Below are 26594 nucleotides of genomic sequence, written 5' to 3' on the forward strand. Positions count from 1 at the left end.
ATAGGCACTAGCGGATCCAAAACTTGGGAGTGGTGGGGGCGATTTTTTTCCAAAACCCTAACCCTAACGCCCAGTAAACCCTAACCTTATGCATAAACAAGCGTACAACATATATATAGACCCATTGGCGTAGCCAGGATTTTTTTCCGGGCGGGGGATTTTTTTTTTCTTATGTTCTTGTGTTGCCTATAGGTAAATCCGGCCTTGCTTATTGGTGACCAAAATAAATCACCAAATGTGTTCTCCATTTTCTAAGAGAACTTTGTTCTTCACCAATACATATTCAATCTCAGTTATTCCTTCACACTGTACTGGTGACTGTACCAATGCTATTGATTAAAAGACAGACGTAGTCTCGGACTGTAAACAAAAATCTTCCTTTAGGCGATGACGTTACCAAGTTTACATTAACTGAAACTTCAAAGTTTAATAACGCACAAACATAAACCTGAGAGACGTGTCTGCAAGTGGCGTAGCTAAGGTATAAGATGCCCCGTGACACCCGCACCCATCTGAACTTTGCTAGCTACTTCTATGGTGTCTACTGTTGTACTTTTCTCATACCTATATTCAGCTATTTATTAGTCAATACAAAATGGTGATAAAAAATCAATAGTTAAGAAAAGCTATTATAACTTCCCCCATTTATTATTCAAAAAAATTGATCCAGCACATTGCGTTTGGAGCTAGTTACATGTCAGAATGCAAATACTGAGAAGGATGAATACACAGGCCAAACATATCGGGTCAAAGAACATTCTAGTGCCGTCTGCAAGCGCTAGTGCTCGCTAAAAAGTGAACTGCTTTGTAACATACTTCAGTACAGGACTTTTTGTTCTGTAGATCAGCGTTTCTCAAAGCTGTGAGGTGAATGCCCCGTTAGTCCTGATGAAGGGGCGACGAGGAATCTCCAGTGATGTCCTGACACAGGGGCGGCGAGGGCAGTGAATGTATTTTTTTTCAAGAGACAGAAAGTGTTGTTATTTCATTGCAGTCATAAGTCCATGTTTAAATATGAATCAAGTAAAAAAAAAAAAAAAAACTTAAAACCAAAAGCGTCGAAATTAAAAATATTTGAACTAAGATACTTATATCTTCTAAATACGACCATTGAAAATGTATACCGTTTTAGCGGGATCAGAGGCGGCCTAAGAAGTGGCTAGTGGGGCAACCTACCCAGGCCCCGCTCCTGATTGGGGGCCCAGTCATAGCAGTGATTATTATTTAGTTTGTAGATTTCTCATGCAAACTGTTTCGGAAGGTTAGTTTCGTGGATTAATGGCAACGTAATAGTAGAAGACTGAGAAGAAATCTTACAATCAAAATCTTACAAGCAGGACAATGAGAATACAGTTTACAACGTAATGAAACGGCCAACAGTACAGTGCCTACGTAAGGTACTATGTTGTGTAACAATTACAAGGACTACGTCATTAGAGGCGGTGGAGCCCGATAGCATTAAGTGGTACGGTATATTTAGTCTACGCTTTTGGCTCCAGAGCAGGGACACCAGGGCCGTCGTATGACACTCGCCCTGTGGCCCCGCGCACTGTTAAGGTTTTCTCTGGCGAGATGCTTCTGTAAAAATATCGTAGTCATTTTCTCCCCACACACACACACACGCGCGCACTTTCATACAGATGTAAAAACACATTTAATAATCACAATGATCTTAATATAATCCCTCACATTCACTCTGACAAGTATCAACACCAAGAGGTAAATTACAATAAAGATCTAGATCTGTGAAGAACTATGCTTACCTTTTAAAATAAATGAAACGAAAGAAAGTTACGCACCAAAAAAAAAAGTTTTCATAAGTGCTTAAAGAGGAAGGAATTATTGTTTCTATTTTAAACATATAGTTGGTAGAAATATCGAGTCAAAAAAAAACTTTTTGGTAATTTCGATCTTAAAACTGGCTTAGTTGTCCGAGTCTTATGTTAAGCAAGAAAGGTTTTAATGTTCATATGTTGACGTCCACGTCAAGTGGGAAAATGAAAGAAAATGAGAGAAAATGAGAGAAAATGAGTGAAAATGAGAGAAAATGAGTGAAAATGAGTGAAAATGAGAGAAAATGAGTGAAAATGAGTGAAAATGAGAGAAAATGAGAGAAAATGAGTGAAAATGAGTGAAAACGAGAGAAAATGAGTGAAAATGAGTGAAAATGAGTGAAAATGAGAGAAAATGAGTGAAAATGAGAGAAAATGAGAGAAAATGAGAGAAAATGAGAGAAAATTAGTGAAAATGAGAGAAAATGAGAGAAAATGAGAGAAAATGACTGAAAATGAGAGAAAATGAGTGAAAATGAGAGAAAATAAGTGAAAATGAGTGAAAATGAGTGAAAATGAGAGAAAATGAGAGAAAATGAGTGTAAATGAAAGAAAACGAGAGAAAATGAGTGAAAATGAGAGAAAATGAGTAAAAATGAGAGAAAATGAGTGAAAATGAGAGAAAATGAGTGAAAATGAGAGAAAATGAGTGAAAATGAAAATGAGAGAATGAGTGAAAATGAGAGAAAATGAGAGAAAATGAGAGAAAATGAGAGAAAATGAAAGAAAATGAGAGAAAATGAGAGAAAATGAGAGAAAATGAGTGAAAATGAGAGAAAAGGAGAGAAAATGAGTGAAAATGAGAGAAAATGAGTGAAAATGAAAATGAGAGAAAATGAGTGAAAATGAGTGAAAATGAGAGAAAATGAGAGAAAATGAAAGAAAATGAGAGAAAATGAGAGAAAATGAGAGAAAATGAGTGAAAATGAGTGAAAATGAGTGAAAATGAGTGAAAATGAAAGAAAATGAGAGAAAATGAGAAAATGAGTGAAAATTAGAGAAAATGAGTGAAAATGAGTGAAAATGAGTGAAAATGAAAGAAAATTAGAGAAAATGAGAGAAAATGAGTGAAAATGAGTGAAAATGAAAATGAAAGAAAATGAGAGAAAAGAGAGAAAATGAGTGAAAATGAGAGAAAATGAGAGAAAATGAGAGAAAATGAGTGAAAATGAGAGAAAATGAGAGAAAATGAGTGAAAATGAAAATGAGTGAAAATGAAAATGAGAGAAAATGAGTGAAAATGAGTGAAAATGAGTGAAAATGAGTGAAAATGAAAGAAAATGAGAGAAAATGAGAAAATGAGTGAAAGAGAAAATGAGTGAAAATGAGTGAAAATGAGTGAAAATGAAAGAAAATTAGAGAAAATGAGAGAAAATGAGTGAAAATGAGTGAAAATGAAAATGAAAGAAAATGAGAGAAAAGAGAGAAAATGAGTGAAAATGAGAGAAAATGAGAGAAAATGAGTGAAAATGAGAGAAAATGAGAGAAAATGAGTGAAAATGAAAATGAGTGAAAATGAAAATGAGAGAAAATGAGTGAAAATGAGTGAAAATGAGAGAAAATGAGTGAAAATGAGAGAAAATGAAAATGAGTGAAAAAGAGAGAAAATGAGAGAAAATGAGAGAAAATGAAAGAAAATGAGAGAAAATGAGTGAAAATGAGTGAAAATGAGAGAAAATGAGAGAAAATGAGTGAAAATGAGAGAAAATGAGTGAAAATGAGAGAAAATGAGTGAAAATGAGAGAAAATGAGTGAAAATGAGAGAAAATGAAAGAAAATGAGAGAAAATGAGTGAAAATGAGAGAAAATGAAAGAAAATGAGAGAAAATGAGTGAAAATGAGTGAAAATGAGTGAAAATGAGAGAAGATGAAAGAAAATGAGTGAAAATGAGTGAAAATGAGTGAAAATGAGAGAAAATGAGAGAAGATGAAAATGAGAGAAAATGAGTGAAAATGAGAGAAAATGAGAGAAAATGAGTGTGTGGCAAGACCAAGAGTTTTCTATATTAGATAAATCTACTGTTGTAACTCCAGTGGCGTACTGAAAGGGTTAATGTGTGTGCGGCCTACTGATACACACGACTCAGGCCAATCACACAGGTCAACGGGTCAACGGCTGTCGATAGACAAGGGACAGTACTGCTAGTTCACGCAAGTATGACCTGTGTTGTGGTCATGTGATCCAAAGCCTTTACGGTCGAGAGACAGTGTGTTTAAAGGGACAGTTGACTCCAGAACAGCAAAGCAGTAAGGACTGTGTGGTACCTTTGAGTCTTCGAAAATGTAGCTGTACGAGCTAGAGAGACTTGTAAAGTTAAGTAAGGCAGTTCTGTTAAGTTCAAGAAAGCATTTGAATTGATGTAGCCAATTGTGTTGAATTGGCTGTCGATGTATTTGTAATTAAATTGCCACTTTGTTACTTGAAGCTCTTGTTGTCAAGTTCTTGAGTTAGATGTGCTGTGTTTTGTGGTTAAGTAGTGTTTGCAGAAGGCCTGATTGAGAAGATCGCAACAATACTTTTAACACTTGTTTCATAAAATAAATGTTGTGTATAAGCTCTTATTATCTTTTAATGTATAATATAACTAAATATCGGTTAAATACGTCAACAATACGTTCACTTGTTAGTGGCCATATTCAAGGTCTAACACTTCTCCACGATTTGTCTGTATTATTAATTTTGTTGAACAACTTTTGACACCAGAAGTTGCACCCAGGTTGTAATCTTGACCCACAATTCAGCACCACATATCGGAGGTGCGGTGGCTGAGCACTTGGCTTCCGAACCGGGGGGTCCCAGGTTCGAATCCTCAGATAAACAGAAAATTAAATCAAATTTACCATTCTTTAAGCAATACAATCCAGTACGTAGGTAGATATAAAGCAAACTATAAAGAAAAACGTATCAAAATATAACGAGAAAGATTGGGAGCGGATTTCTAAATATGCTGCCATACCAGAACAAGGTCAAGGACGCTTTTTTCATAGTTCACTGTTGCCGACTAATTACTAAAAAACTACTTCGTATTACCTTATCTTATCTTCATTACTTCAAAGGGGAAGATGATTACGTCATATCTATTCATGTATGTTAATCAGTGACTTAAACTCTGCCAAGTCGTTGGTTTTCCTGGCTGATATTTTGAGCGAAATATCTTATCAAGCAGGGGCGGACTGGCTATATGGGCATTTGGGCAAATGCCCGGTGGGCCGACACCCCAACCGGGGCGGAGAATGATAGTAATCATCTTTTTTTTTTTAATCAGGTCTGTATTTTATAAGATAAGGGTGGATGGATGTCACTAAGGCATGTATTAAATTGTTAAAGGTTTTATTGTATTCTCTTACAAATGGGTCCCTCTAAGTGACGTATGTATATTCACTGTATGCATGTGTACAGCTAGCGGTACATTATCAAACTTAACAGAAAGGTTTTGAGGACAGGTACACCTAGAACTGGATGTCCATCATATAATATACACATTTATGGGCCGGATGAAATAGAAATGCCCGGGCCGATTGTGACACCCAGTCCGCCCCTGTTATCTAGTGATTTTACAGACACATTCCATCGTAAGTCAGCGAATAGTTCTCTTTGTTTTGAGGCATGTTCTAGACCAGCGTTTCTCAACCTTTTAGGCTCGGCGACCCCTTTTTACCATCCCCCACTCTGCCGCCCCCCCCCCGCGCACACACACACAGCAATAGAAGAGAAGACAATAACAATCCATTTTTTTTGATGGTCATATGCGACCCCTGCCAAATCGTCAATCGACCCCTAAAGGGGTCGCGAACCACAGGTTGAGAACCCCTGTTCTAGACACAAGGACCTAGATTGTCTCTTTGTATCGTCTCCTCTTGATTGGTGTCAATTATTCACGAGGTATTGTTTATACATCTTTTATTTATCGGCATCGATACCGACAACATGGTATCACTGCTTTGTTCACGTGATCAAGGCCTGAGATCAGCAACAAGCTACGATTGTGTGGTTGGGGGTAGGGATTCGTGTATCTAAGGTGGTCTTTTTTTTTAAAAATATGATTACATTTGGTTTCCCTGCAGTTTGGTAAATTAATGTTTGTTCTGCTCTGCCCACAAGAACAATGCAAGTCACTTCTACAGTAAGTAACCCTACATATATATCATTTTAATGCTGTCATTGTAGAGTTTTGATATTCTGAAAAAAAAAGAATCTTTAACTCTTTTGAACTTTCACTTTAGTATTCACAAGAAGGCACACCAAATAAACTATATAAATATTTAAAGTAAGTAGAAATTCGAGGATGTTTCATCATATACGGACACCATAGATATATGCAAGCCCTAATACTTTATGTGAATATTAAATAAAGGTAAAATATCTAGAAGAGATATGATAGATCAAAAGATAGTTAAAGATTAAAAGATAGTTAAAATACGTTACATGTAAATCACGTTATATATATATATATAATATATAATATATATACCATGCACTACGGTCTAATTGTGTTTTATCAAACAGTCCTCAGGTAAATGGAAGAAGCGAAATAGAAGGTGGTGTCGGTAACATTGTCTAAGCGTTATTTCAGAGCCGCAGCAATGGGTAAAAAAAAAAGACCAGGAAAGAAGATTTCGAAGAAAATTTTAAAATAAAATAATAATAAATAATAATAATAAGTTAATATAATGTCCGATAATGATGATTAACTCATAATTAAATAATAATGGCAGCTTTATTATACCAAGAAATACAAATGAATATTTAAATGAAAACTCAACAATACCGGTACATGCAATAAAAGTTTAGGGGTAAATGAACGGTTGTCACATAAAGATTTGGTTTAATGTGAACCTGTAGTTGAATAATTATCTAATTGATGGTTTTATAAATTGCCAAATTCTCATTCAACAGACTATCTAGTGAAATTCAAAAAAGAGGATGATTACGTCTACGTGTGTTCCTAGGTGAATCTAGTCATGCATGTTAACCAATGACCTATTCAAGGCCTCAACTTTACCCTTTGGTTAAATTACTAAGTTTACTTACAGTCACATTTCACTTCACGCTCATAGTATGAAACACTTCTTATTAGTTGTTTTAAATTATACTCTACATATAAACATAACACTAAATACATTATTTCTCATTTTAAACGAAATAAACATATTTTTTTTAAATATAAGTATATATATATATATATATATATATATATATATATATATATATATATATATATATATATATATATATATATAAATAGCTAATATATAAAGCAGAAGGTAAGACGTATGTATGTATGTCCCGCATAGAAATCAAAACCGTTTGACCAATCTTGATAGAACTTGGCATAAATGCTTCTTAAATCATAACGGAGACCGTACAGTATGTTTAATGTCTCGACCACAATCGAATGGTCCTAAAAATATTTTTAAAAAGTACCTAATTGTATCTCTATTAAAAACGAAATTTTTTAACACATCGGGTAAATCCGTTTTCACAGTATTTTATATTTTGTATAAATATGTCGGCTGAACGGGTAAACCCATTTTCACACTCGACTTTTATTTCTTGGCAAAATAAAAAAAATGTGAAGGGAACATTCTCTATGTTTAACACAGATCTAAATTCAAACCAGTAGATCAGTAATACCAAAACTAAAGCCCGCTTGTCACGGGTCATATCTGGCTAGTATCTCTCTATATAATTTTCTTCATGGATCAACAGTTTGGACACCAAGAAGTAATGGGAAAGATCAATCTTTTATTTCTGCAATTCGGACTAGAGATACCCCACTTAAATTTAGCGATAAAAAAGGGGGTAGAACAAGTAGTATTCAACCGTCACTAAATAACAGGGCTGGACTTAACCATTGTGACCAAGAAGTCAAGAAAGATCACTCTTTTATTTCTGAAAGTCGGACTAGAGTTACCCCACGTAACTTTAGCGGCGAAAAGAAAAGAGGGGAGAACAAGTAATCAACTCTGTATTCACCCGTCACTAAATAGCTTGGCCGGACTCAACCATTGTGGGGCCCTATGCGAAACGGATTTTGTTTGGGTAGGGATACGGATAATAAGTGAAAATTGTATTAGAAAACAAAATTTTTCTTTTCATTTTATTAATTATTTACTACGTACAGAATTAATTTTCGAGCCTTGCGTGTAGCGAAGTCTATTTCTTACATAGATCACGCTCAATAGCAAGAATTACCAAATGTTTCAATCTATCTTCGAGAATTGTTGACCTCATTAATTCTTCATTTGTTTGAGGCGCGAGAAGCTTCTTTCACAAGATTCCACAATTACGGGTATTGCATAATGCCGTTTTTTTAATCGCGCGTAGGATTGTTTTTTTTTTACATATTGAATGACACCATCAAATAACAATTTTTTCGTCTATATATTTCAGGAGATTTTTATGAATTTTCAAAAGATTTTAATAATTTCCGGAGATTTCCAGGACTTTTTCGTATATTTTGCAATTTCAGGAGATTTCCTGCAGCTCATGTTAAATCAGGAGGCCACGGGAAATCTGTTATAAGTTATAAAATGGTTTAATTTAATAATTTGCACCTAGAATTAGGGCGGGTCCTATGAAAGTGCGAGGCCCACTGCGGTCACATAGGTTACAGTGGCCTATGGCCGGCCCTGCAAAATAGCGGCGTATGCTACGCCGTGGGTCGACAAGTAGATATATAAATATATTTATTATATATCCTCTTTAATGTTTAGAATGACTAGACTCAGGCTGATTCTGTTAAGTGTCTTCACAGAAATCAGGAGGCCACGGGAAATCTGTTATAAGTTATAAAATGGTGTAATTTAATAATTTGCACCTAGAATTAGGGCGGGTCCTATGAAAGTGCGAGGCCCACTGCGGTCACATAGGTTACAGTGGCCTATGGCCGCCCTGCAAAATAACGGCGTATGCTACGCCGTGGGTCGACAAGTAGATATATAAATATATTTATTATATATCCTCTTTAATATTTAGAATGACTAGACTCAGGCTGATTCTGTTAAGCGTCTTCACGACTTTCATGACCTTCAACCTCGTCTCAGGCGCGAGCTCTGACTTCAAAGTCACTTGCGGTTACAACATGAGTGGAGGGACCCCCCTGAGTGTGATAACATCCAGAAGTAAGCATAAAAACATTTGATACTCTTAAGAAAAATGTATTGCTCTTACAATTTGTCTTTAGTCGAAAAAAAAATCTCAGAGTAATGTTTTGCTTTTTATATTTGTCTTTAGTCATGTGCAGGCCGCGGGATACGCAATTCAGACCATAAGAAAATCCGCTGCCGAGGACAGACGTAAACGTCGAAAATAAAATCTTAATCTACCACCGGCGGACAATGGTTATGATGCCCTGGATGTGGCAAAATATGTAGGTCGCAGCTGGGATTGCGTGGCCACGATAAATATTACATTCCCCATTATCTGCGGACTTGAAGACACGCCAAATTATAAGTCATATGCGTAGTATGAATACAGAAATAGGCCGACCTGACAACGCCTTAAGTGTCATCAGAGCTAGGCTAGGACTCCATAGGCATCTTCGAGAGTTAATAGGAATTAAGTTTGTTCACATCTTGGTCAACAAAGGCGGAGTATATAATTAATATTATTAAAATTATTATTGCGGTTATTATGATTATAATCATTATGATTATGATTATTATTAAATTAAAAAAACTGCTAAGATTTAGATTCCATGTAGTCTTCTCTTAACAGTAATCACTAAGAAATTTCCTGGTGATGTGGCAGGTCTGCAGTAGTACCTCCCTCTGACAGGCAACGAGAATCTTCTTAGGGAAGTTGTCAGTTGTCACCATCACCTCAGTTGATATAACAACAGGCTATATTATTTTTGACAGCTTCCACAACCGCTAAATCTCAAAGTCTAGGTTCCCATTATTATTACTATTATGTTAGAAAAGAACGAGTATTCATTCTCTGGCGCAGCCAGGGTCGAGTTTCGTTAAGGGAAACAAGATTCATCGTAGTCCCTTTATCAGTTTCCACCGAGGAATTTTCTGGTGATGTGGCAGGTCTGCAGCAGTACCGCCTTCTGACAGGCAACGAAAATGTTCGTAGGAATGCCAAGGGCTTTGAAGGTATCTTTGAGGTCAGTTGTTATTATCCCCTCGGTTGATATAGCTATGGGGTATATTGTTATTTTAGATAACTTCCATAAACGCTTAATCTCAAGCCTGGGTTCCCATATTTTCGTTGTTTTTCCAGCTCAGTTTTTCTTAAATTGTGAAATAGTGGTACGGCGATGTTTAGATTATATTTTGTTGAATTCCTGGAAGAGTATTTGCCTATAACCTGGGAGAGGTTTATCATCACAGTTATTTATACGAGGAACGATTTGATAATGTCAATATTCATTTCTCTCGTCCATTTGATCCTTTGGGCTCCCACAGCACCTCTCAATTATTATTATTATCAAAAATAATTCAGAGAGTAAATAAGAGAAAATAAAATAAATTTACACTTCGTTAACTCTGTGAATTTTAGAAGCGATGAAATCCTAACACAATAAAAAAAAAAAATTTTATTTTTACACATTCACTTTTCTTGAACTAATTAATGTCCTGTGCCCATTACAATTGAATGGACTCAAGGGAGTCTGCCATTCAGAAATTCTCGTTAATTCGAACCAAATACCTCTCAGTAAGGAACCCAAGCGCGTTAACAACCAGCTACCTACACCCCTCTACATCATTAAATAGGAGCGTTCAAGCATATAAACTATGTTAAAAGTAATTCAATATGCTTTTTATTGAACATTGTTTCGTTTCTTCCCAGTTTAAAGTGGTATTTCTTTTTAAATCTTTAGAAGCAAATAGTGGTCATTCAAAAAAAATGTTCCAAAAAATGTGGATATTAAGTTTTTAAATGTAGAATTTTAACCCATCTATTGATGTTTTCCTATGATATTGATTGTTTGTTTCAGGCATGTCTGCTCTATTTTGTTCCCTCCAGTGTGTTAATGAATGTAGCAGTGCTACCTACAGCCTGACGTACCAGACCTGTATCACTTTTAAAGAAAAGTTTCATAACCTCACGTGGACTCAAGCTCAGGACTGGTGTATGATGTATAAAGTTGAAGCAAGTAAGTTCACCATAAAAAAAAACAACTGTAGCTCAAATTTGGCCCTTTAAATCGAAATGTTTTGGTTTTGGTTTATAAGTTTAAGAATTTAATTCAGAAATGAGTCTTTTACATCCAAGCCCAGACCTCGAGCAGGACGACAGGAGTGGAAGTGGGCAGGTAGGGTTGGAAGTGGGCAGGTAGGAGTGGAAGTGGGCAGATAGGGTTGGAAGTGGGCAGGTAGGAGTGGAAGTGGGCAGGTAGGAGTGGAAGTGGGCTGGTAGGAGTGGAAGTGGGCAGATAGGGTTGGAAGTGGGCAGATAGGGTTGGAAGTGGGCAGGTAGGAGTGGAAGTGGGCAGGTAGGAGTGGAAGTGGGCAGGTAGGAGTGGAAGTGGGCAGGTAGGAGTGGAAGTGGGCAGGTAGGAGTGGAAGTGGGCAGGTAGGAGTGGAAGTGGGCAGATAGGAACGGAAGTGGGCTGGTAGGAGTGGAAGTGGGCTGGTAGGAGTGGAAGTGGGCAGATAGGGTTGGAAGTGGGCAGGCAGGAGTGGAAGTGGGCAGGTAGGAGTGGAAGTGGGCAGGTAGGGTTGGAAGTGGGCAGGTAGGAGTGGAAATGGGCAGATAGGAATGGAAGTGGGCTGGTAGGAGTGGAAGTGGGCTGGTAGGAGTGGAAGCGGACAGAAGTGTTGGAAGCGGGCAGATAGGAGTGGAAGTGGGCTGGTAGGAGTGGAAGCGGACAGAAGTGTTGGAAGCGGGCAGGTAGGAGTGGAAACGGACAGAAGTGTTGGAAGCGGGCAGGTAGGAGTGGAAGTGGGCAGGTAGGGTTGGAAGCGGGCAGGCAGGAGTGAAAGCGGGCAGGTAGGAGTGGAAGTGGGCAGGTAGGAGGGAAGTGGGCAGGTAGGAGTGGAAGTGGGCAGGTAGGGTTGGAAGTGGGCAGGTAGGAGTGGAATTTGGCAGGTAGGAGTGGAAGTGGGCAGGTAGGGGTGGAAGCGGGCAGGTAGGAGTGGAAGTTGGCAGGTAGGAGTGGAAGCGGGCAGGTAGGGTTGGAAGCGGGCAGGTAGGAGTGGAAGTGGGCAGGTAGGGTTTTGGAAGCGGGCAGGCAGGAGTGAAAGCGGGCAGGTAGGAGTGAAAATGGGCAGGCAGGGGTGGAAGCGGGCAGGTAGGAGTGGAAGCGGGCAGGCAGGAGTGGAAGTGGGCAGGTAGGGTGGAAGTGGGCAGGTAGGGTTGGAAGCGGGTAGCTAGGGGTGAAAGCGGGCAGGTAAGGTTGGAAGCGGGCAGGCAGAGATGGAAGTGGGCAGGTAGGGAGTTGAAATAGGCACGCAGGGGGTGGAAGCAGGCAGAGTTCAAACTCGGGACCCTTGTGATGACAGTTCAAATTGCTTACCAAATGAGCAATTTTTAATATTAATAAATTACAATTAGTTATGTTGTGGCTCAATCCAAAAAATGAACAATTATCATTTTGCCCAAAGAAGCCTACCAAACATTGATGGGGGCATGGGGGCTGAGTGGTAAAGTGATTGGCTTCGGAAAAGAGGAGTCACGGGCTCAAATCCTGGTAAAGACTCTGGGAGATCTAGTTTCATTATTTTTTGGGCGCCGCTGTGTCAAGCCAACTCTAATGGGTACCTGACATTAGTTTAGGAAAGTAAGGCGGTTGGTCGTTGTGATGGCCACATGACACCCTTGTTAGCTCCGGGCCACAGAAACAGATGACCTTTATATTAGCTGCCAAATAGATTGCAAGGTCTGAAAGGGGAACTTTACAACTTTTCTTTTTCATTTTACTTTTTGACATACCTTTTAATCCCCACGTTGTTGCAGTTGCAAATCCAATCCTTATTTCTTAAGCGTTGACTCGTAGCATTCACAATTTACATTTTCTTTGACTGTTAAATAGTTTTAATGCATACCAAGATTTTGAACGGTAGACTCTTTAGCGGCAATAGAAAACATTTAGTCTGTTAGTTTTGAATGGAGATATTTACCCATATGGTTTACTCGCCTTATAATTGTCATGAGGCAGCTTCAACTTCTTTTCACGAAAGGGGAAAAGACGCTATTAGTTTTGTGTGGTCTGTCTGTCCGTCCGTCCGTCCGTCCCGTGTGGATCTCGTAAACTAGAAAAGATAGTGAAAATCCGACATCATGATATTTTAGACCATTAAAAGTTCTAATGCAACGGCTACTTCTTTCTTTTCTGAAAGCGAAAAGTCTAATAGCAACAACGACATTTTTTTTTGAATATTCAATGCTTTATAGATGACAATATTTTAATGAACTTAAATTGTCATGCTTACCCTTGTATCTTGTACTGCTGATATTACTTAATGTTCGCATGCCATTCAGTTTCAGTCACTAACTGGACACTGGTATTCAGAGCACAAAGTGGAATAAATGTTTCATTCTACGACTTATGGGAAACTAATGGCCATCATGATGACCTTTCAATGTCCAGTGACTTCCCAATTGGATGTTACAGATTGGACAACCTGGGTAATTGCAAGAGACATTTTAGAAGCTATGTACTGGACAACTGGACAAATATTGACCAGGTAATTAATTATATTTTATACTTAAATATATATGTTTACTAATAATCAGGCTTATTGAAGTTTTAAACAGCTGTATTAACTCTATCTCCCAGTCAGTATCGGCTCTTTAGATATTTTTTCATGGCTTCTATTTAGCAGCGCCATTTTAAATAATGCGCCATTTATTCATGGCTTCTAGTTAGTAGCATCATTTTACATTTTGTAACATTCAACATGGTTTCTGTAAACTAGCGGTAATTAAGATACTCTGTGATAGTATTAAACTGAACAAGATCTCTAAGCATTTCAGAAATTGATCTCGGGCCAATAGGAACATTCGGACTTGTTATAATGATGAACCTGTAGAACTCTGTTATTGATGTTAATGGGTAGAATTCTTATGTATATACATTATTATACATATACATTTTCTACATTTTCCTTTTCTGTTTATTAACATTTAGAGTATTTTTTTTTCTATACATCAATAATAATGTAAATATAAAGATTTTTAAAACGTTTCTTTTCTGTAGATTAAAATATCTGTTTATGTCAACGGTTCTGAAACTGCTTATATGATCTTCAATGGCTCGGCGAGCGACAGACAGTCTTGGTTCAGCCGGACATTTCTTGTCAGCTCCTACTGGACGTTTTTGGCTAACGACACTCAGGTGTTTTGGTTTAGTTTTCAAGGGTGAGTATTTCTCTTGCATTACAATCTGCACAAGATGGAGATAGATAGCTTAATGCGGTCAAGAATTTCTATTCAAACTAGGGGTGCACCGGATAGTACTTTTTGATATCCGGCCGGAGCCGGATATGACCGGATAGTAAAATTTGATATTCGGCCGGGGCCGGAGCCGGAGCCGGATACCTAAGTGTCTTGTTAATAGCTTGTGTTGCTGAACATTTTACGAAACTGTTAAATAACATGTGACCTATATTAGTTGGTTTTATTTTTTTTCCTTTTATATACCTTATTGTTTTAAACCCTGTTACTGATTGATTTATTCAAACTTAACAGTATTTCTAAAAATCTGTATAGCATGAGTGTGTCTGTATGTACAATACCACCAACTGTAAAGGATGTGTAGGAAGGTCAATGTAAATAATGTTAGTATATATTTAACTAATTACTAGTGTAAATCTCTCATAAGTAAAGTGCAATCTGCCTTATATAGTGGTCGGATGTATGTGTTCATGCATTTCAGAGCAACAACCTGGTCAGATATACCTAGTGAGTCTACACATGTAGTCCTAGTGTAATGTGTATAGTTGTTTGTGTTAACCATCAAGCATTGTTTTTTCCTTGAGCATACGCACGCAATAGAGTTGGGTGTCAGTCCAAAAAGACAACACATTGGCATGGTCAGTCAAGCATATAGATACATTATACCCGTCCACTAGTTAGAGGTCAAGGTTTTTTTTTGTTGTTTTTTTGACACTCCAGCATATTGTTTCTTTGTTTGCTAGATCTAACTGCGGTACTATTGTTCAATTTATTTTATGCGATTTAAAAATTTACTGTAAGGTTTTCCGTTATTTATTAAGTCAAAAGAATTAAACAATGAAATTAGCTTTCTTTCTAAAGGTTTTAATACAAGGCAAAAATACACACACGCAAACATGCACATCTTTGTTTTATTTTAAAGTGCAAAGAACGTACGTAAGAAACATTAAATGCAAAGATCGTATGTTTGAAACATCTTTCTTAATTAATACTTATTAATTATTTTATTCGTGGTTTCAGTAACTGTTACAAAAGGGAACGATAGTAATCCTATGAATGTCAGGTGTGTAAAAGTCGTCCTCGCCTGATACACAGTAGCTAAGTACGCATCTTAAGTAAAAAAAAAAATAATAACAAGGAGTTAATTGACTGTCACAAATTATTAAGAATATTGTTATCAAATCAAGACACTTAACTGCAGGAGTAATATTCAAGTTAACACGTTAGAAAAATTATTTAACGTTAATATTTATTGACAGTGTAATATCCTTTGTTAGCAAGTTGCGTTTTTTTCATTCTGGCTTAAAAATGGTCAATGTCTATCAATAAATTGGGTGTCAATGACCAAAGAAATAAAATAAAGAGTAGGGGGTGTTAAGCTCTCCATTTAAAGATATCCCTGTTCGTGTCTTCTACAAAATAATTAGTTACTGGCTTACTGGGCTATATAATCTCGCGGTTTGTGTTCTGTGTAGCTAAATGTCACTCGTTTAGGTGCGTGTGATCTTTAGTCCAGCTTACTAATTGAGATTTATGTTCAAGTAACGTAGCACACTTGAAAAGGTGTGGCCTCTAGACCAACCACGTGATTAAGATTTTTCTCCAAATAAGCAAACTCTTTGTCCGGATACCCGTGTAGATGTTTTGCTTTAAGTCCAGTCCACCCCCCATCCCCCCCCCACCCCAATTAAGATTAACTATTAAGTAAACAAACATAGTTCCCTCGTGTGACCTCTAGAGAGTGCTTACGTCCATCGTATCTGACTTGGGGTCACCTGTCAATCAATGAACTCAATGTGATGGACTAAACAAATAAAAGGGGGAGGGAGTTCATCTGGAAATATACCTGGTTACCTTAGAGGTGTGGCTCTTGTAGTCCAGCCCCCCTAATAAAGATTAACTACTAAATAAACAAACTCAGTTCCCTAGAAAGGTGTGACCTCTAGAGAGTGTCAATACGCTGACATTAAACCTACGTCCATCGTATTTAACTTGTGGTCAACTGCCTATAAAAAAAAACTCAATGTGATGGACTAAACAAATAAAAAGGGGTGGGAGTTGTTCATCTCTACCTCTGGAGATATACCCGCACAGCTAGACAGACGTCTGGTCAGCATGACGTAGTCAAGGAATGTAGCATTTTAACATGTTAACTAACCTACTCAAAGGTCAAGACAAATTGAAAAAAGTGTCAGCCATTGCTGCTCTGTATGTAAAGCGCATTTATGATGTAAAGTTTCATTTCTATTTATATTAAGTTATTAACACGCCTTGTCTTTATAATAAACGATGTTTGGTGCATATTCATAATGGCTCTATTTTTTTAAGCACATTATTTTGTTTTAATATAAACATTAATACATTCTACAACAGACATTAATGGAACGAGGTCCACTTTATGCATATTAAATAGGTGTATTTTTTACTATCCGGTTTACTATCCGGTAGTGATATCCGACCGGAGCCGAATAGCACCGGATAGTAAAAAATGCCGGATATTCGGCAGAAGCCGGAGCCGGAGGGACTATCCGGTGCACCCCTAATTCAAACTGAATTTTGTTTTATAATAAAAATGGACTTAAAATCCTGCAATAAGAAATGAGAGAAAAAAAAGTTGAAAGTAATTAAAATAGTGTAAACATAAGGTACTCCCCAGTGGCGTATCTAGGTATTTGGGGGCCCGGGGGACTGGACCTCTTCAGGTGCCCCTGCATTTTGACTTTCTCATGATATGAGATGATGGCATAATATTTTATAATATCATGAGTATGATATACTATATAGATCTAGTCAATCTACTATCTAGAATAATCTAGATCTTATCTTCTACAAGTAGTGAAGTAGTACTAGTACAAGTAGAACTCTAGTCAGATCTAGATATGATTATTAATGATAGAGATAGATAGATCTAGATAGAGACAGATATATAGATAGTGATATAGCCAATATACTGAATATACTATAGGGCCTACTATTCTACTTTACTGTCTTTAGTTTAGGGTGGAGGCCTTAGAGTATATTATATATGATATATGGTATAGATTATATTTCTAGAATTCTAGATCTAATAGAGATCTACTTAGATTCTGGAATCTCTCTCTTAGTTTTAGTTTTATAAATCTAGATTGTGAAGTAGACGGGCTTAGAGTATAGTGTAATATGATCTATATAATATAAGCTGCTATATAAAATTAAACTATTCATGGTTTTACTTTCAAATTCACTTCTAGCTTTATGATTCAGAGCTAGATTTCATAGATTTAAAGACAGCTATTGTTTATAAAAACAATCAATGAAAGAGATTTCCACTGAAATATGTAACTGATATTGATAATGTGTTATACATTGCAATTTGTTTTTAGAGATTTTAATTAATTCCTAATGTTGACTAATACAAGCAATATATATAGAGAGAGTAGTGCAAATAGGCTTATTGGTTTACAAGTACTTTTTTACTCTTTAATCAGTTACTTTTGAATTTGCTAATTTGAAAAGGAAAAAAACAACATTTTTATACATGTATATGGTAATTCAATATTTATTACTAAATATAGATATAGTTCGCGTTTTTCCACTCCTGAAATCGAATATTTTCTCCTGGAAAACTCCTTGAAATTTCCTGAAATCCTAATCTCAGAATGGTGGGGGAACCCTGTATATGGATCTTTTAACTAAAAAAACTTCCTGAAATATTTATTTTCCTTTTTTTTTTCGCACCCTCTGTTTAGACAATCTAGAGGGGAAAAAAATGACTAGATGACAATATATGTTTGATCTTTCTGTAGCAATAGTATTATGTGGCAGTCATTTCGATCTTCACAATCCTGGTACCTGGATTCTATATATAGATCTAAACCACGTATTGAAATGTGTTAAAACATGATATACCGTAATTTTCCTTAATCTTTGCATTAACAGACATTTGTGGGCTGTTGTTTTTTTACAAAATTTATATTAACACACTCCGTCTGTCTGTCTGTCTGTCTGTCTTTCTGACTTGAGCAAATTTTGTACTTATTTTTTCTACCACCATTTTCGGATCAAATTAACGTTTTGCACAATTATTCATTGTCGATGACAACACATACATCAATAAAAAATAAAATAAACAAAGATACGAAGACAGTTTGTGTGCAAACACAAACTCAAAATCGGCCCTCGAAGTTGTCCACCCAGGCTGGTAAAAAGGCAGGTTTCAATATATTCAGAAAGAATATCAGAATGAAATTCTATCAATTGCAAATGAATGAGAAGAATAGAGAAAGAAGGTTGACAGATCTTGTGTGGTGCTCCAACGGTCCAGCAGACCAATGAAATTGGATTTAACCTGGCCTAACTGATGTTATGTAATGATTATCTAATTGATCTTATTGTTTTGTAAAGGATCACTCTTATTCAAAGTCTCAGGAAAAAGTAAAGTTTTTACTGTGCTCGTGTAAGTCCACGGTATTCGCGATAATATGAAAAATAACTTAGTAATTTTGGTTTTAAATTATGTTCCACTTATATGCATAATAAATAGAATTTTTTGTCTTCAAAATAGTAAACATTTTTTTTAATAAACATTTTTTTAAATTGTAGCAGTTAGTATGAAAGAACTTAATTAACTTAGCAATAAAATTGTAAAATTATTTTATTTTACAAAAAATCTAAAACAGTTTGCATAAATGTGTTTAAAATAAGGTAAATAGTAATCTCCCTTACTAACTAGCCTCCCGTGTTGGTTACTATTAATAGTGAATAGTTCTAAAATGGTGTATTTTTATGAGAAGAAAAAAAAAACTGCTTGCATAGTTCATTTTAAAAAATAAATGTTTCTCTTTCAGAAAAGAAAAAAAGTAGCCATTGCATCAGAACTTTGAATGGTCAAAAATAACATTATGTAGGATTTTCAATATCTTTTCTAGTTTACGATATCTAAACGGTACGGACGGACGGACAGACAGACCACACAAAACTATCAGCGTCTATTCCCCTTTCTGGGACAGCTACAATTGGTTCATTAATTAGTGATAACATTCTTTCCTTTATATAAGAAAAACTCTTTTTGAAGACAGGCGCAGAAGACGGAAAGAAAACTTAAATAGTCTGTCTGCACGAGACGCGGAAACATATGTAGGTGGCAGCTGGGTTAGCATAGTCGTGTAAAAAAAAACTACACTCATCTTTAATCTTAGGAATACAAGCCTTAATATATATTTTTTTTTAATTTAATATTTGGCTCGTTTGGTAATTAGAATATTTTTTAATTCTACTTTTGATTTTACTTTATCAGATTTAGTTGTTGCTGTTAGTATAGGAACTAATAATTCAGGAACTTGATGTATTAAATGATTTTAAAGGTTACGGCTTCAAGTAAATCCCAAGACTCTAGATACGCTTATGAAGGGTTATTGTGCCCACAGACATTACGTCATCTAACATTTGCAGACGATTGCATAATATATAGAACAATAAAAACAACACAAGACACAGATATTTTACAAAAAGAATTAGATGAATTACAGAAATGGGAATCAAATTGGAGCATGTCTTTCCACCCAGAAAAATGTCAGTTGTTAAGAGTAACAAAAAAACTAAAACAAATTAATTCCACTTATCTTATTCATGGCAAACCAGTAACACAGACTAAAAACGCAAAATACCTAGGTGTTATAATAAATGAAAAACTGTCATGGAATCCACATATTGATGAAACTACAAAAAAATCAAACAAAGCATTAGGATTTATTAAAAGAAATTTCTATAAATCAAATAAGAACATAACACTAAAATGTTATTTAACCTTGGTTAGGCCAATAATAGAATATGCATCCTCCGTTTGGGACCCCTCAACTCAAGAAAACATTAAGAAACTGGAACAGACACAAAATAGAGCAGTGAGATTCATAACAAACAAATATTCACATTTGACTAGAGTAACACCTTTAGTAAAATCACTAAATTTACAAAGCCTTCAGGACAGAAGGCTCAAAAGTAAAGTAGCAATCATACATAAAACACTGAACCATAATCTTCAAATACAAAAACAAAATTAATAAAATACTCTGAAAGACACAAAGATAAAGGCACATTCCTCGTCCCATATGCTAGGACAAATTTGTACAAATACTCCTTCTTCCCTAGTGCTATTAGAGCATGGAATGGGTTGCCTGAGCTAGCCAGGAAAACCAGTGACTTGGCAGAATTTAAGTCATTGGTTAATATGCATGACTAAATGCATGACGCGTAGGACGTAATCATCTTCTTTTTTGAAGTAACGTCTGTATTATATAAGATAAGATAAGATAACAAAGTGTGACACCATGTTGGTTTTGTTTTCACTTTTCTCTACCATGTTTTCACTTTTTTGGGGGGAAACTGTTTCGTCTTGTCTAAGGATGTGTCACTCGAATCTCATTCCTACGGTGAAGGGTGATTGTGCTACAGTGCATGGTGATTACACAGTGGCGTAGCTAGGGTGGGGAGAGGGAGTAGAATTAGTAAATTCCCCCCGGGCCCCCACTTGAAAGGAAGCCATCAAATGAGTGTTTGAATTGGAACATTTTACATTAAACATTAAATATTACGCAAATTGCAGCCCCCCCCCTCCCAAAAAAAAAAAAGGCAAGCCCTCTGGGCCTACAAAATGATGGCAAATTCCTAGCTACGCACGCCACTGTGATTACAGATGCCTGACCGTGTGAGTGCAGTTGTGTCTCAAGGATGGGCCTATTTAGTCACATGACAAGTTGCATGGGGAAGAGCACAGAGAGAGAGAGAGAGAGAGAGAGAGAGACTCCAAAACATTATTGTAGAAGTTGACGGCGATGTTGCGCCCCCCCCCCCCTATTGTTTTCCCCTGCTCTTTGTGTTCGTGTATTTGCTGATTATTTCCCTTGTGTTCCAACAGAGAAACCGCCAACGGCCTCTCACGCCGTTTCCTTATATTCAGCTATTACTGGAATTGCTGGACCGACTCATTGTACTTCATGGCAATAGACTCCGCTTACGAATCGTGTAGCCCCTATTGGGGCCCCATCCCAAGCTACCCAATGTTTTTCTACTCCCCTGTGAAGCAGATGGTGAGGCCAAGCGCACAGCCTCCAGGTGAGTACATTAAATACACTTTATAATGTCTCTCGTGAACTGCCTCCAGGTAGTACATTAAATACACTTTATAATGTCTCCCGTGAACTGCCTCCAGGTGAGTACATCAAATACACTTTATAATGTCTCCCGTGAACTGCCTCCAGGTGAGTACATCAAATACACTTTATAATGTCTCCCGTGAACTGCCTCCAGGTGAGTACATCAAATACACTTTATAATGTCTCCCGTGAACTGCCTCCAGGTGAGTACATCAAATACACTTTATAATGTCTCCCGTGAACTGCCTCCAGGTAGTACATTAAATACACTTTATAATGTCTCTCGTGAACTGCCTCCAGGTGAGTACATCACATACACTTTATAATGTCTCCCGTGAACTGCCTCCAGGTGAGTACATCAAATACACTTTATAATGTCTCTCGTGAACTGCCTCCGGGTGAGTACATCAAATACACTTTATAATGTCTCCCGTGAACTGCCTCCAGGTGAGTACATCAAATACACTTTATAATGTCTCTCGTGAACTGCCTCCAAGTGAGTACATCAAATACACTTTATAATGTCTCCCGTGAACTGCCTCCAAGTGAGTACATCAAATACACTTTATAATGTCTCCCGTGAACTGCCTCCAGGTGAGTACATCAAATACACTTTATAATGTCTCCCGTGAACTGCCTCCAAGTGAGTACATCAAATACACTTTATAATGTCTCCCGTGAACTGCCTCCGGGTGAGTACATAAAATACACTTTATAATGTCTCCCGTGAACTGCCTCCAGGTGAGTACATCAAATACACTTTATAATGTCTCCCGTGAACTGCCTCCAGGTGAGTACATCAAATACACTTTATAATGTCTCCCGTGAACTGCCTCTCGAGCCTTGTCGATTATTTCCTTTTGCCAAGCTCCAAACAACCTGTAAACCCTAGAGTTGAGGGCATATAACTTCCGGTACAGTTGGTGGACAGGAGTGTGAAATTATTAGATCTAAATGGTTTTTAAAATACTTCGCTTATCAATCCATCTGTATTGTGTACACCTGATACACCGTAGAGCAGTGGTTCTCAACCTTTTAAGCTCGGCGACCCCTATTTTACAATTCCCCACTCTGCCACGACCCACACTCGCACAACAGTAGAAGAATAGACAAAAACAATCCATATTTTTGATGGTCTTAGGCGACCCCTGGCAAATCGTCAATCGACCCCCTTGGGGGTATAAGAGGAATGTTAAACTTAATTTATGAACAGGTTACACACACACACACAAACATACACACACACACACAAAAGACAAGCATCTTTGTTTCTGTCCAATGAAGATAATAAATGCGCGACGGTTAACGAGTGCTTCATTTCGCCAGCACAACGACCAATCGCCTCCACTTTCATAAACTAATGTCTGGTGGACTCTGGACCTGATTAAGACTTGAAAAGGCAAAAATGTATTTTTAAATATTAAAACAAAACATATCATTTCTAAATGTGATTTTGGATATTTAGCGTGTTAAACTGACATACAATTAAGATGTGAAATGATAAGTTAAGATAAGTTAAGATAAGTTAAATGATAAATCTTTTATTTAATAATATTTTTTCATCAATAACTAAATAAAATTTTAAAAAGTAGTAACAAAAGTTCTTTTAAAATGCACAATTCCTAAAGCGGTATCGTCTAATTAATAAAAACATCTTATGATAGTGATATTGGAATTAAATTAAGGTGCAGGATTCCCGAAATTTAAAACCCTAGTCTTCATCGAGATTCAAACCTAGAAATCTGAAAGTGAAGCATTCAATTTCCTACAAACATCTAGAAAACTAGACTAATTTGAGGGTTTTGCGGTGATTGACTAGCCTTGTGAAATTCATCCAGCAGGTAACTCTAAAAATATAACATTTCCATAAATTCCAACTTCTCTATTTTATTCAAAATGTGTAAAGTTTAATCTTGTTTCACATTTCTCTGCAGTATCGGCATGCAGATGATGCAACTCACACTACCATGCTTTGCCTATTGTTTGCTTGTGAGGCCTCTCTTCTAAATATTGTTTTTATAATAACAACTATTTAAATTAATTAGATCATTATATCAAGATTTATTATACAACATGGATAAGAAGAAACTCAAACGCAATAGGCGCCAGTGGGTTAAATAAAGCTACGTCAATCGTATGATACACTAAAAACGTTAACCCTTTAAGTCCTACATCTTTCAAAGCCTGTGACAAGAGCCATGACTGATAGTGATAAGCTTTGCGGGACCCCTGCCAGGCGCGTTGACCTTAGGCCGACCCTGATTGAATGTTCTTTCTTTCTAGTCTTTGACAAGTTTTTGGATGATTTGATGAATGATAATAGAACTGCCCTACAAGTAGATATATTATATTTTTGAATGATTTGATAAATGATAATAGAACTGCCCTACAAGTAGATACATTATATTTATTGAACAAAGCTAAAAAAGTTGACTGTACCCAAATAACTGTCCACTGCTGCTCTACTAACAAGATTCAAAGAATGACCAATGCATGGAATACTAACGCATTTTTGTTAGTCTGTTAGTCTTCAATATTATTTATTGCAAGTTTCTTAAATTGTAAACTTCAGCTTTCAAGAAATATTTAAACCGGCCATAAAAAACAACAACATAGAGCTGGGAACAGATTCTCTACTTCTCCTGTTAGCCTTTAGCCATCCAGAGTGTTGACTTGTAAGAGTTTTAACTTTAATCTCCTTTACCTGCTATCTGATACCCTGCATATTTCTGTAGCCTTTATTCTTATTCAGCCTCAGCGTTCAGCGTCCATCTTTCACAACCATAGGGCAGTACATAGGGAGATAACAAAGTTATCGTTTTAATAAAACTTGGAACCGGATTCAGTCTTCCAGATATTCTTCAATTTACTTCCACAACAAAAAATAAAGATAAATAAATACATTAAAATTAAAAACAAATGTATACATTTTGATATGATATGTAAGCTACATTAGTTTTAGTTTTTTAATTCATAATGTCTTTAAAAGAATGAAACATATCTATGGTGTGTATGTGTGTTTGTGTTGAAATTTTTTTTATGTAAAGAACAATAGCTTATTTTAGTCGATCGGCATTGGGATATACGTTTGTTGTCACTCCGTAAACAGAAACAGAAGTAAAGTTCCCCTTTCAGACCTTGCGATCTATAAGGCAGAAATAAGGCCATCTGTTTCCGTGGCCAACGGTAAAAGAGGGTGTTGTATGGCCAGCACAACGACGTACTGCCTTTACTTTTCCCCATCTAATGTCAGGTACCCATTAGAGCAGCCCTAGAGATTTTGAAATTAAAAATCCCAGTCTTTGCCGGGATTTGAACCCGGGACCCCCAGTTCGGAAGCCAGGATATCTACCACTCAGTCACCCCATTTCCCAACATCATAATTAGGGGTGCACCGGATGGTATCCGCAGCTCCGGCTCCGGCCGAGTATTTGGCCATTTTTCACTATCCGGCTATATTTGGCTCCTTTCGAATATCACCGTAGGATAGTTGGCCGGATAGTAAAAAGTACTTGTGATTATTGAATATGTATAATGTGGACCTCGTTCCATTAATGTCAGTTATAGAATGTATTAGCGTTTATAATTAAAACATAATGATGTGCTTAAAAATAGGGCTTATATGAATATGCACAAAACATCGTTTATTATGAAGACAAGACATGAAACTTTACATTATAAATGCGCTTTACATTCAGAGCAGCAAGGGCTGGCACATTTTTTTCACTTTGTTTGTCTTGACCTTTGAGTGGGTTAGTTAACATGTTAAGATCTCATATTCCTTGACCATGTCACGTCGACCAGACGTCTGTCTAGCTGTGCGGGTATATCTACAAAGGTTGAGATAAACAACTCCCACCCCCTTTTCATATTTTCAGTCCATCACATAGAGTTAATTGATAGACAGGGACCACAAGTCAAATACATTAGATGTAGGCTTCATGCGTGACCTCCGATCTATGTCGAAGGCGCCGCTTCATGTCGGCGTATTGACCTTACAAGGGAACTGGGTCTGTTTACTTGGTAATAAATATTTATTAGGGGGCTGGACTTCAAGCCACACCTCTACACGGGTAACCAGTTCTATCTCCAGAGGCAGAGATGAACAACTTTAACGCCCTTTTTAGTTCATCACATTGAGTTCATTGATAGGTGACCACAAGTCGAATACGATGGACGTAGGCTTAATACTGTCAGTATATTGACACTCTCACACCTTAAGACGGAACTGAGTTTGGTAACTTGGTAGTAAAATCTTAATTAGGGGTCTGGACTTCAAGCCACACGTTTACACGGATAACCGGACAATGTGTTTGCTTATTTGGAGAAAAATCTCAATCACATGGCTGGACTACAGGACACACCTATAAGCGAGTGCTGAGTTACTTGGATATAAATATCAATTAGAAAGCTGGACTACAGAACACACACCCAAACGAGTGGCCTTTTGCTACACAGAACACAAACCGCGAGATTTCAAAGCCCAGTAAGCCATTAACTAATTATTTTGTAGATAAAAGTAAAAGGCTCAGAAATGTTTACGTTAGTGTAAGGGATACAACCAGGGCTATCTTTAATTCCTTCTCTCCATGACCGTTTTCCAGGTTCCGAAGGAATACTTCCTTTTCTCATTTATATTTTGTTACTCTGTTATGATGAAGTTTGAATAACTTTCTTGTTTGTTATTAGAAAATGTTTTTTTTGGTATAGAACGAAAGGGGAATGAATGCTCTTTTTAAATAACACAATGTAAAGTTTATACAATTAAACATTAATTTAATTTAATGAGGTCAAAAAAAACAACGGTATCGTCAGTTATGTGAGAAACAGTTAAAGGGAGAGCTTAACACCCCCCTACTTTAAATTAGATGGGGGGCGAGGGAATGAGAGAGTCAGGGTTTCACCAACAAATTCACATGCGCGGGCATACTTTAATTTTTATACTAACCCCTTCAAAAGTGCAACATACGTTCATGAAATAATTAAAATTATTCAACTTTTTTGAGGAGTCAAATGAGGAGAATAAATACTAGAGTTAAGTGTGATGATTTATAGATTATCGTTAGAAGCACCAAAATGTAAATATAAATATATGTGATCTTTTCTAATTATTTCTTCCAGAATACAGACTAGCGGATTTTCTGGCAGTTTTCATCAATCAGAAGTCATAGAGCTGGAGTGTTGTACAACTTAGAGAGAAACAAAAAATAGAAGCAGAAAGAAAATTTTAAACAGAAAAAATAGAAATAGAGAGACAGAAAGATTTTAAACAGAACAAAGAGA

General features: G+C 36.7%; 1 protein-coding gene across 1 annotated transcript; it reads left to right on the forward strand.

Moving 5' to 3' along the window:
- Positions 1-5889: 5889 nt before the first annotated feature.
- LOC106052109 (uncharacterized) lies at positions 5890-26533 on the forward strand. The gene is made up of 7 exons (XM_056025245.1): positions 5890-5956; positions 8812-8957; positions 10781-10939; positions 13267-13472; positions 13985-14145; positions 21074-21270; positions 26433-26533. The coding sequence occupies exons 1-7, from the start codon at positions 5910-5912 to the stop codon at positions 26480-26482; spliced, it is 966 nt and encodes a 321-aa protein (XP_055881220.1). The 5' UTR covers positions 5890-5909; the 3' UTR covers positions 26483-26533.
- Positions 26534-26594: the final 61 nt, after the last annotated feature.

The sequence above is a fragment of the Biomphalaria glabrata genome, chromosome 4 (genome assembly GCF_947242115.1).
Source record: "Biomphalaria glabrata chromosome 4, xgBioGlab47.1, whole genome shotgun sequence".
Classification (NCBI taxonomy): domain Eukaryota; kingdom Metazoa; phylum Mollusca; class Gastropoda; family Planorbidae; genus Biomphalaria; species Biomphalaria glabrata.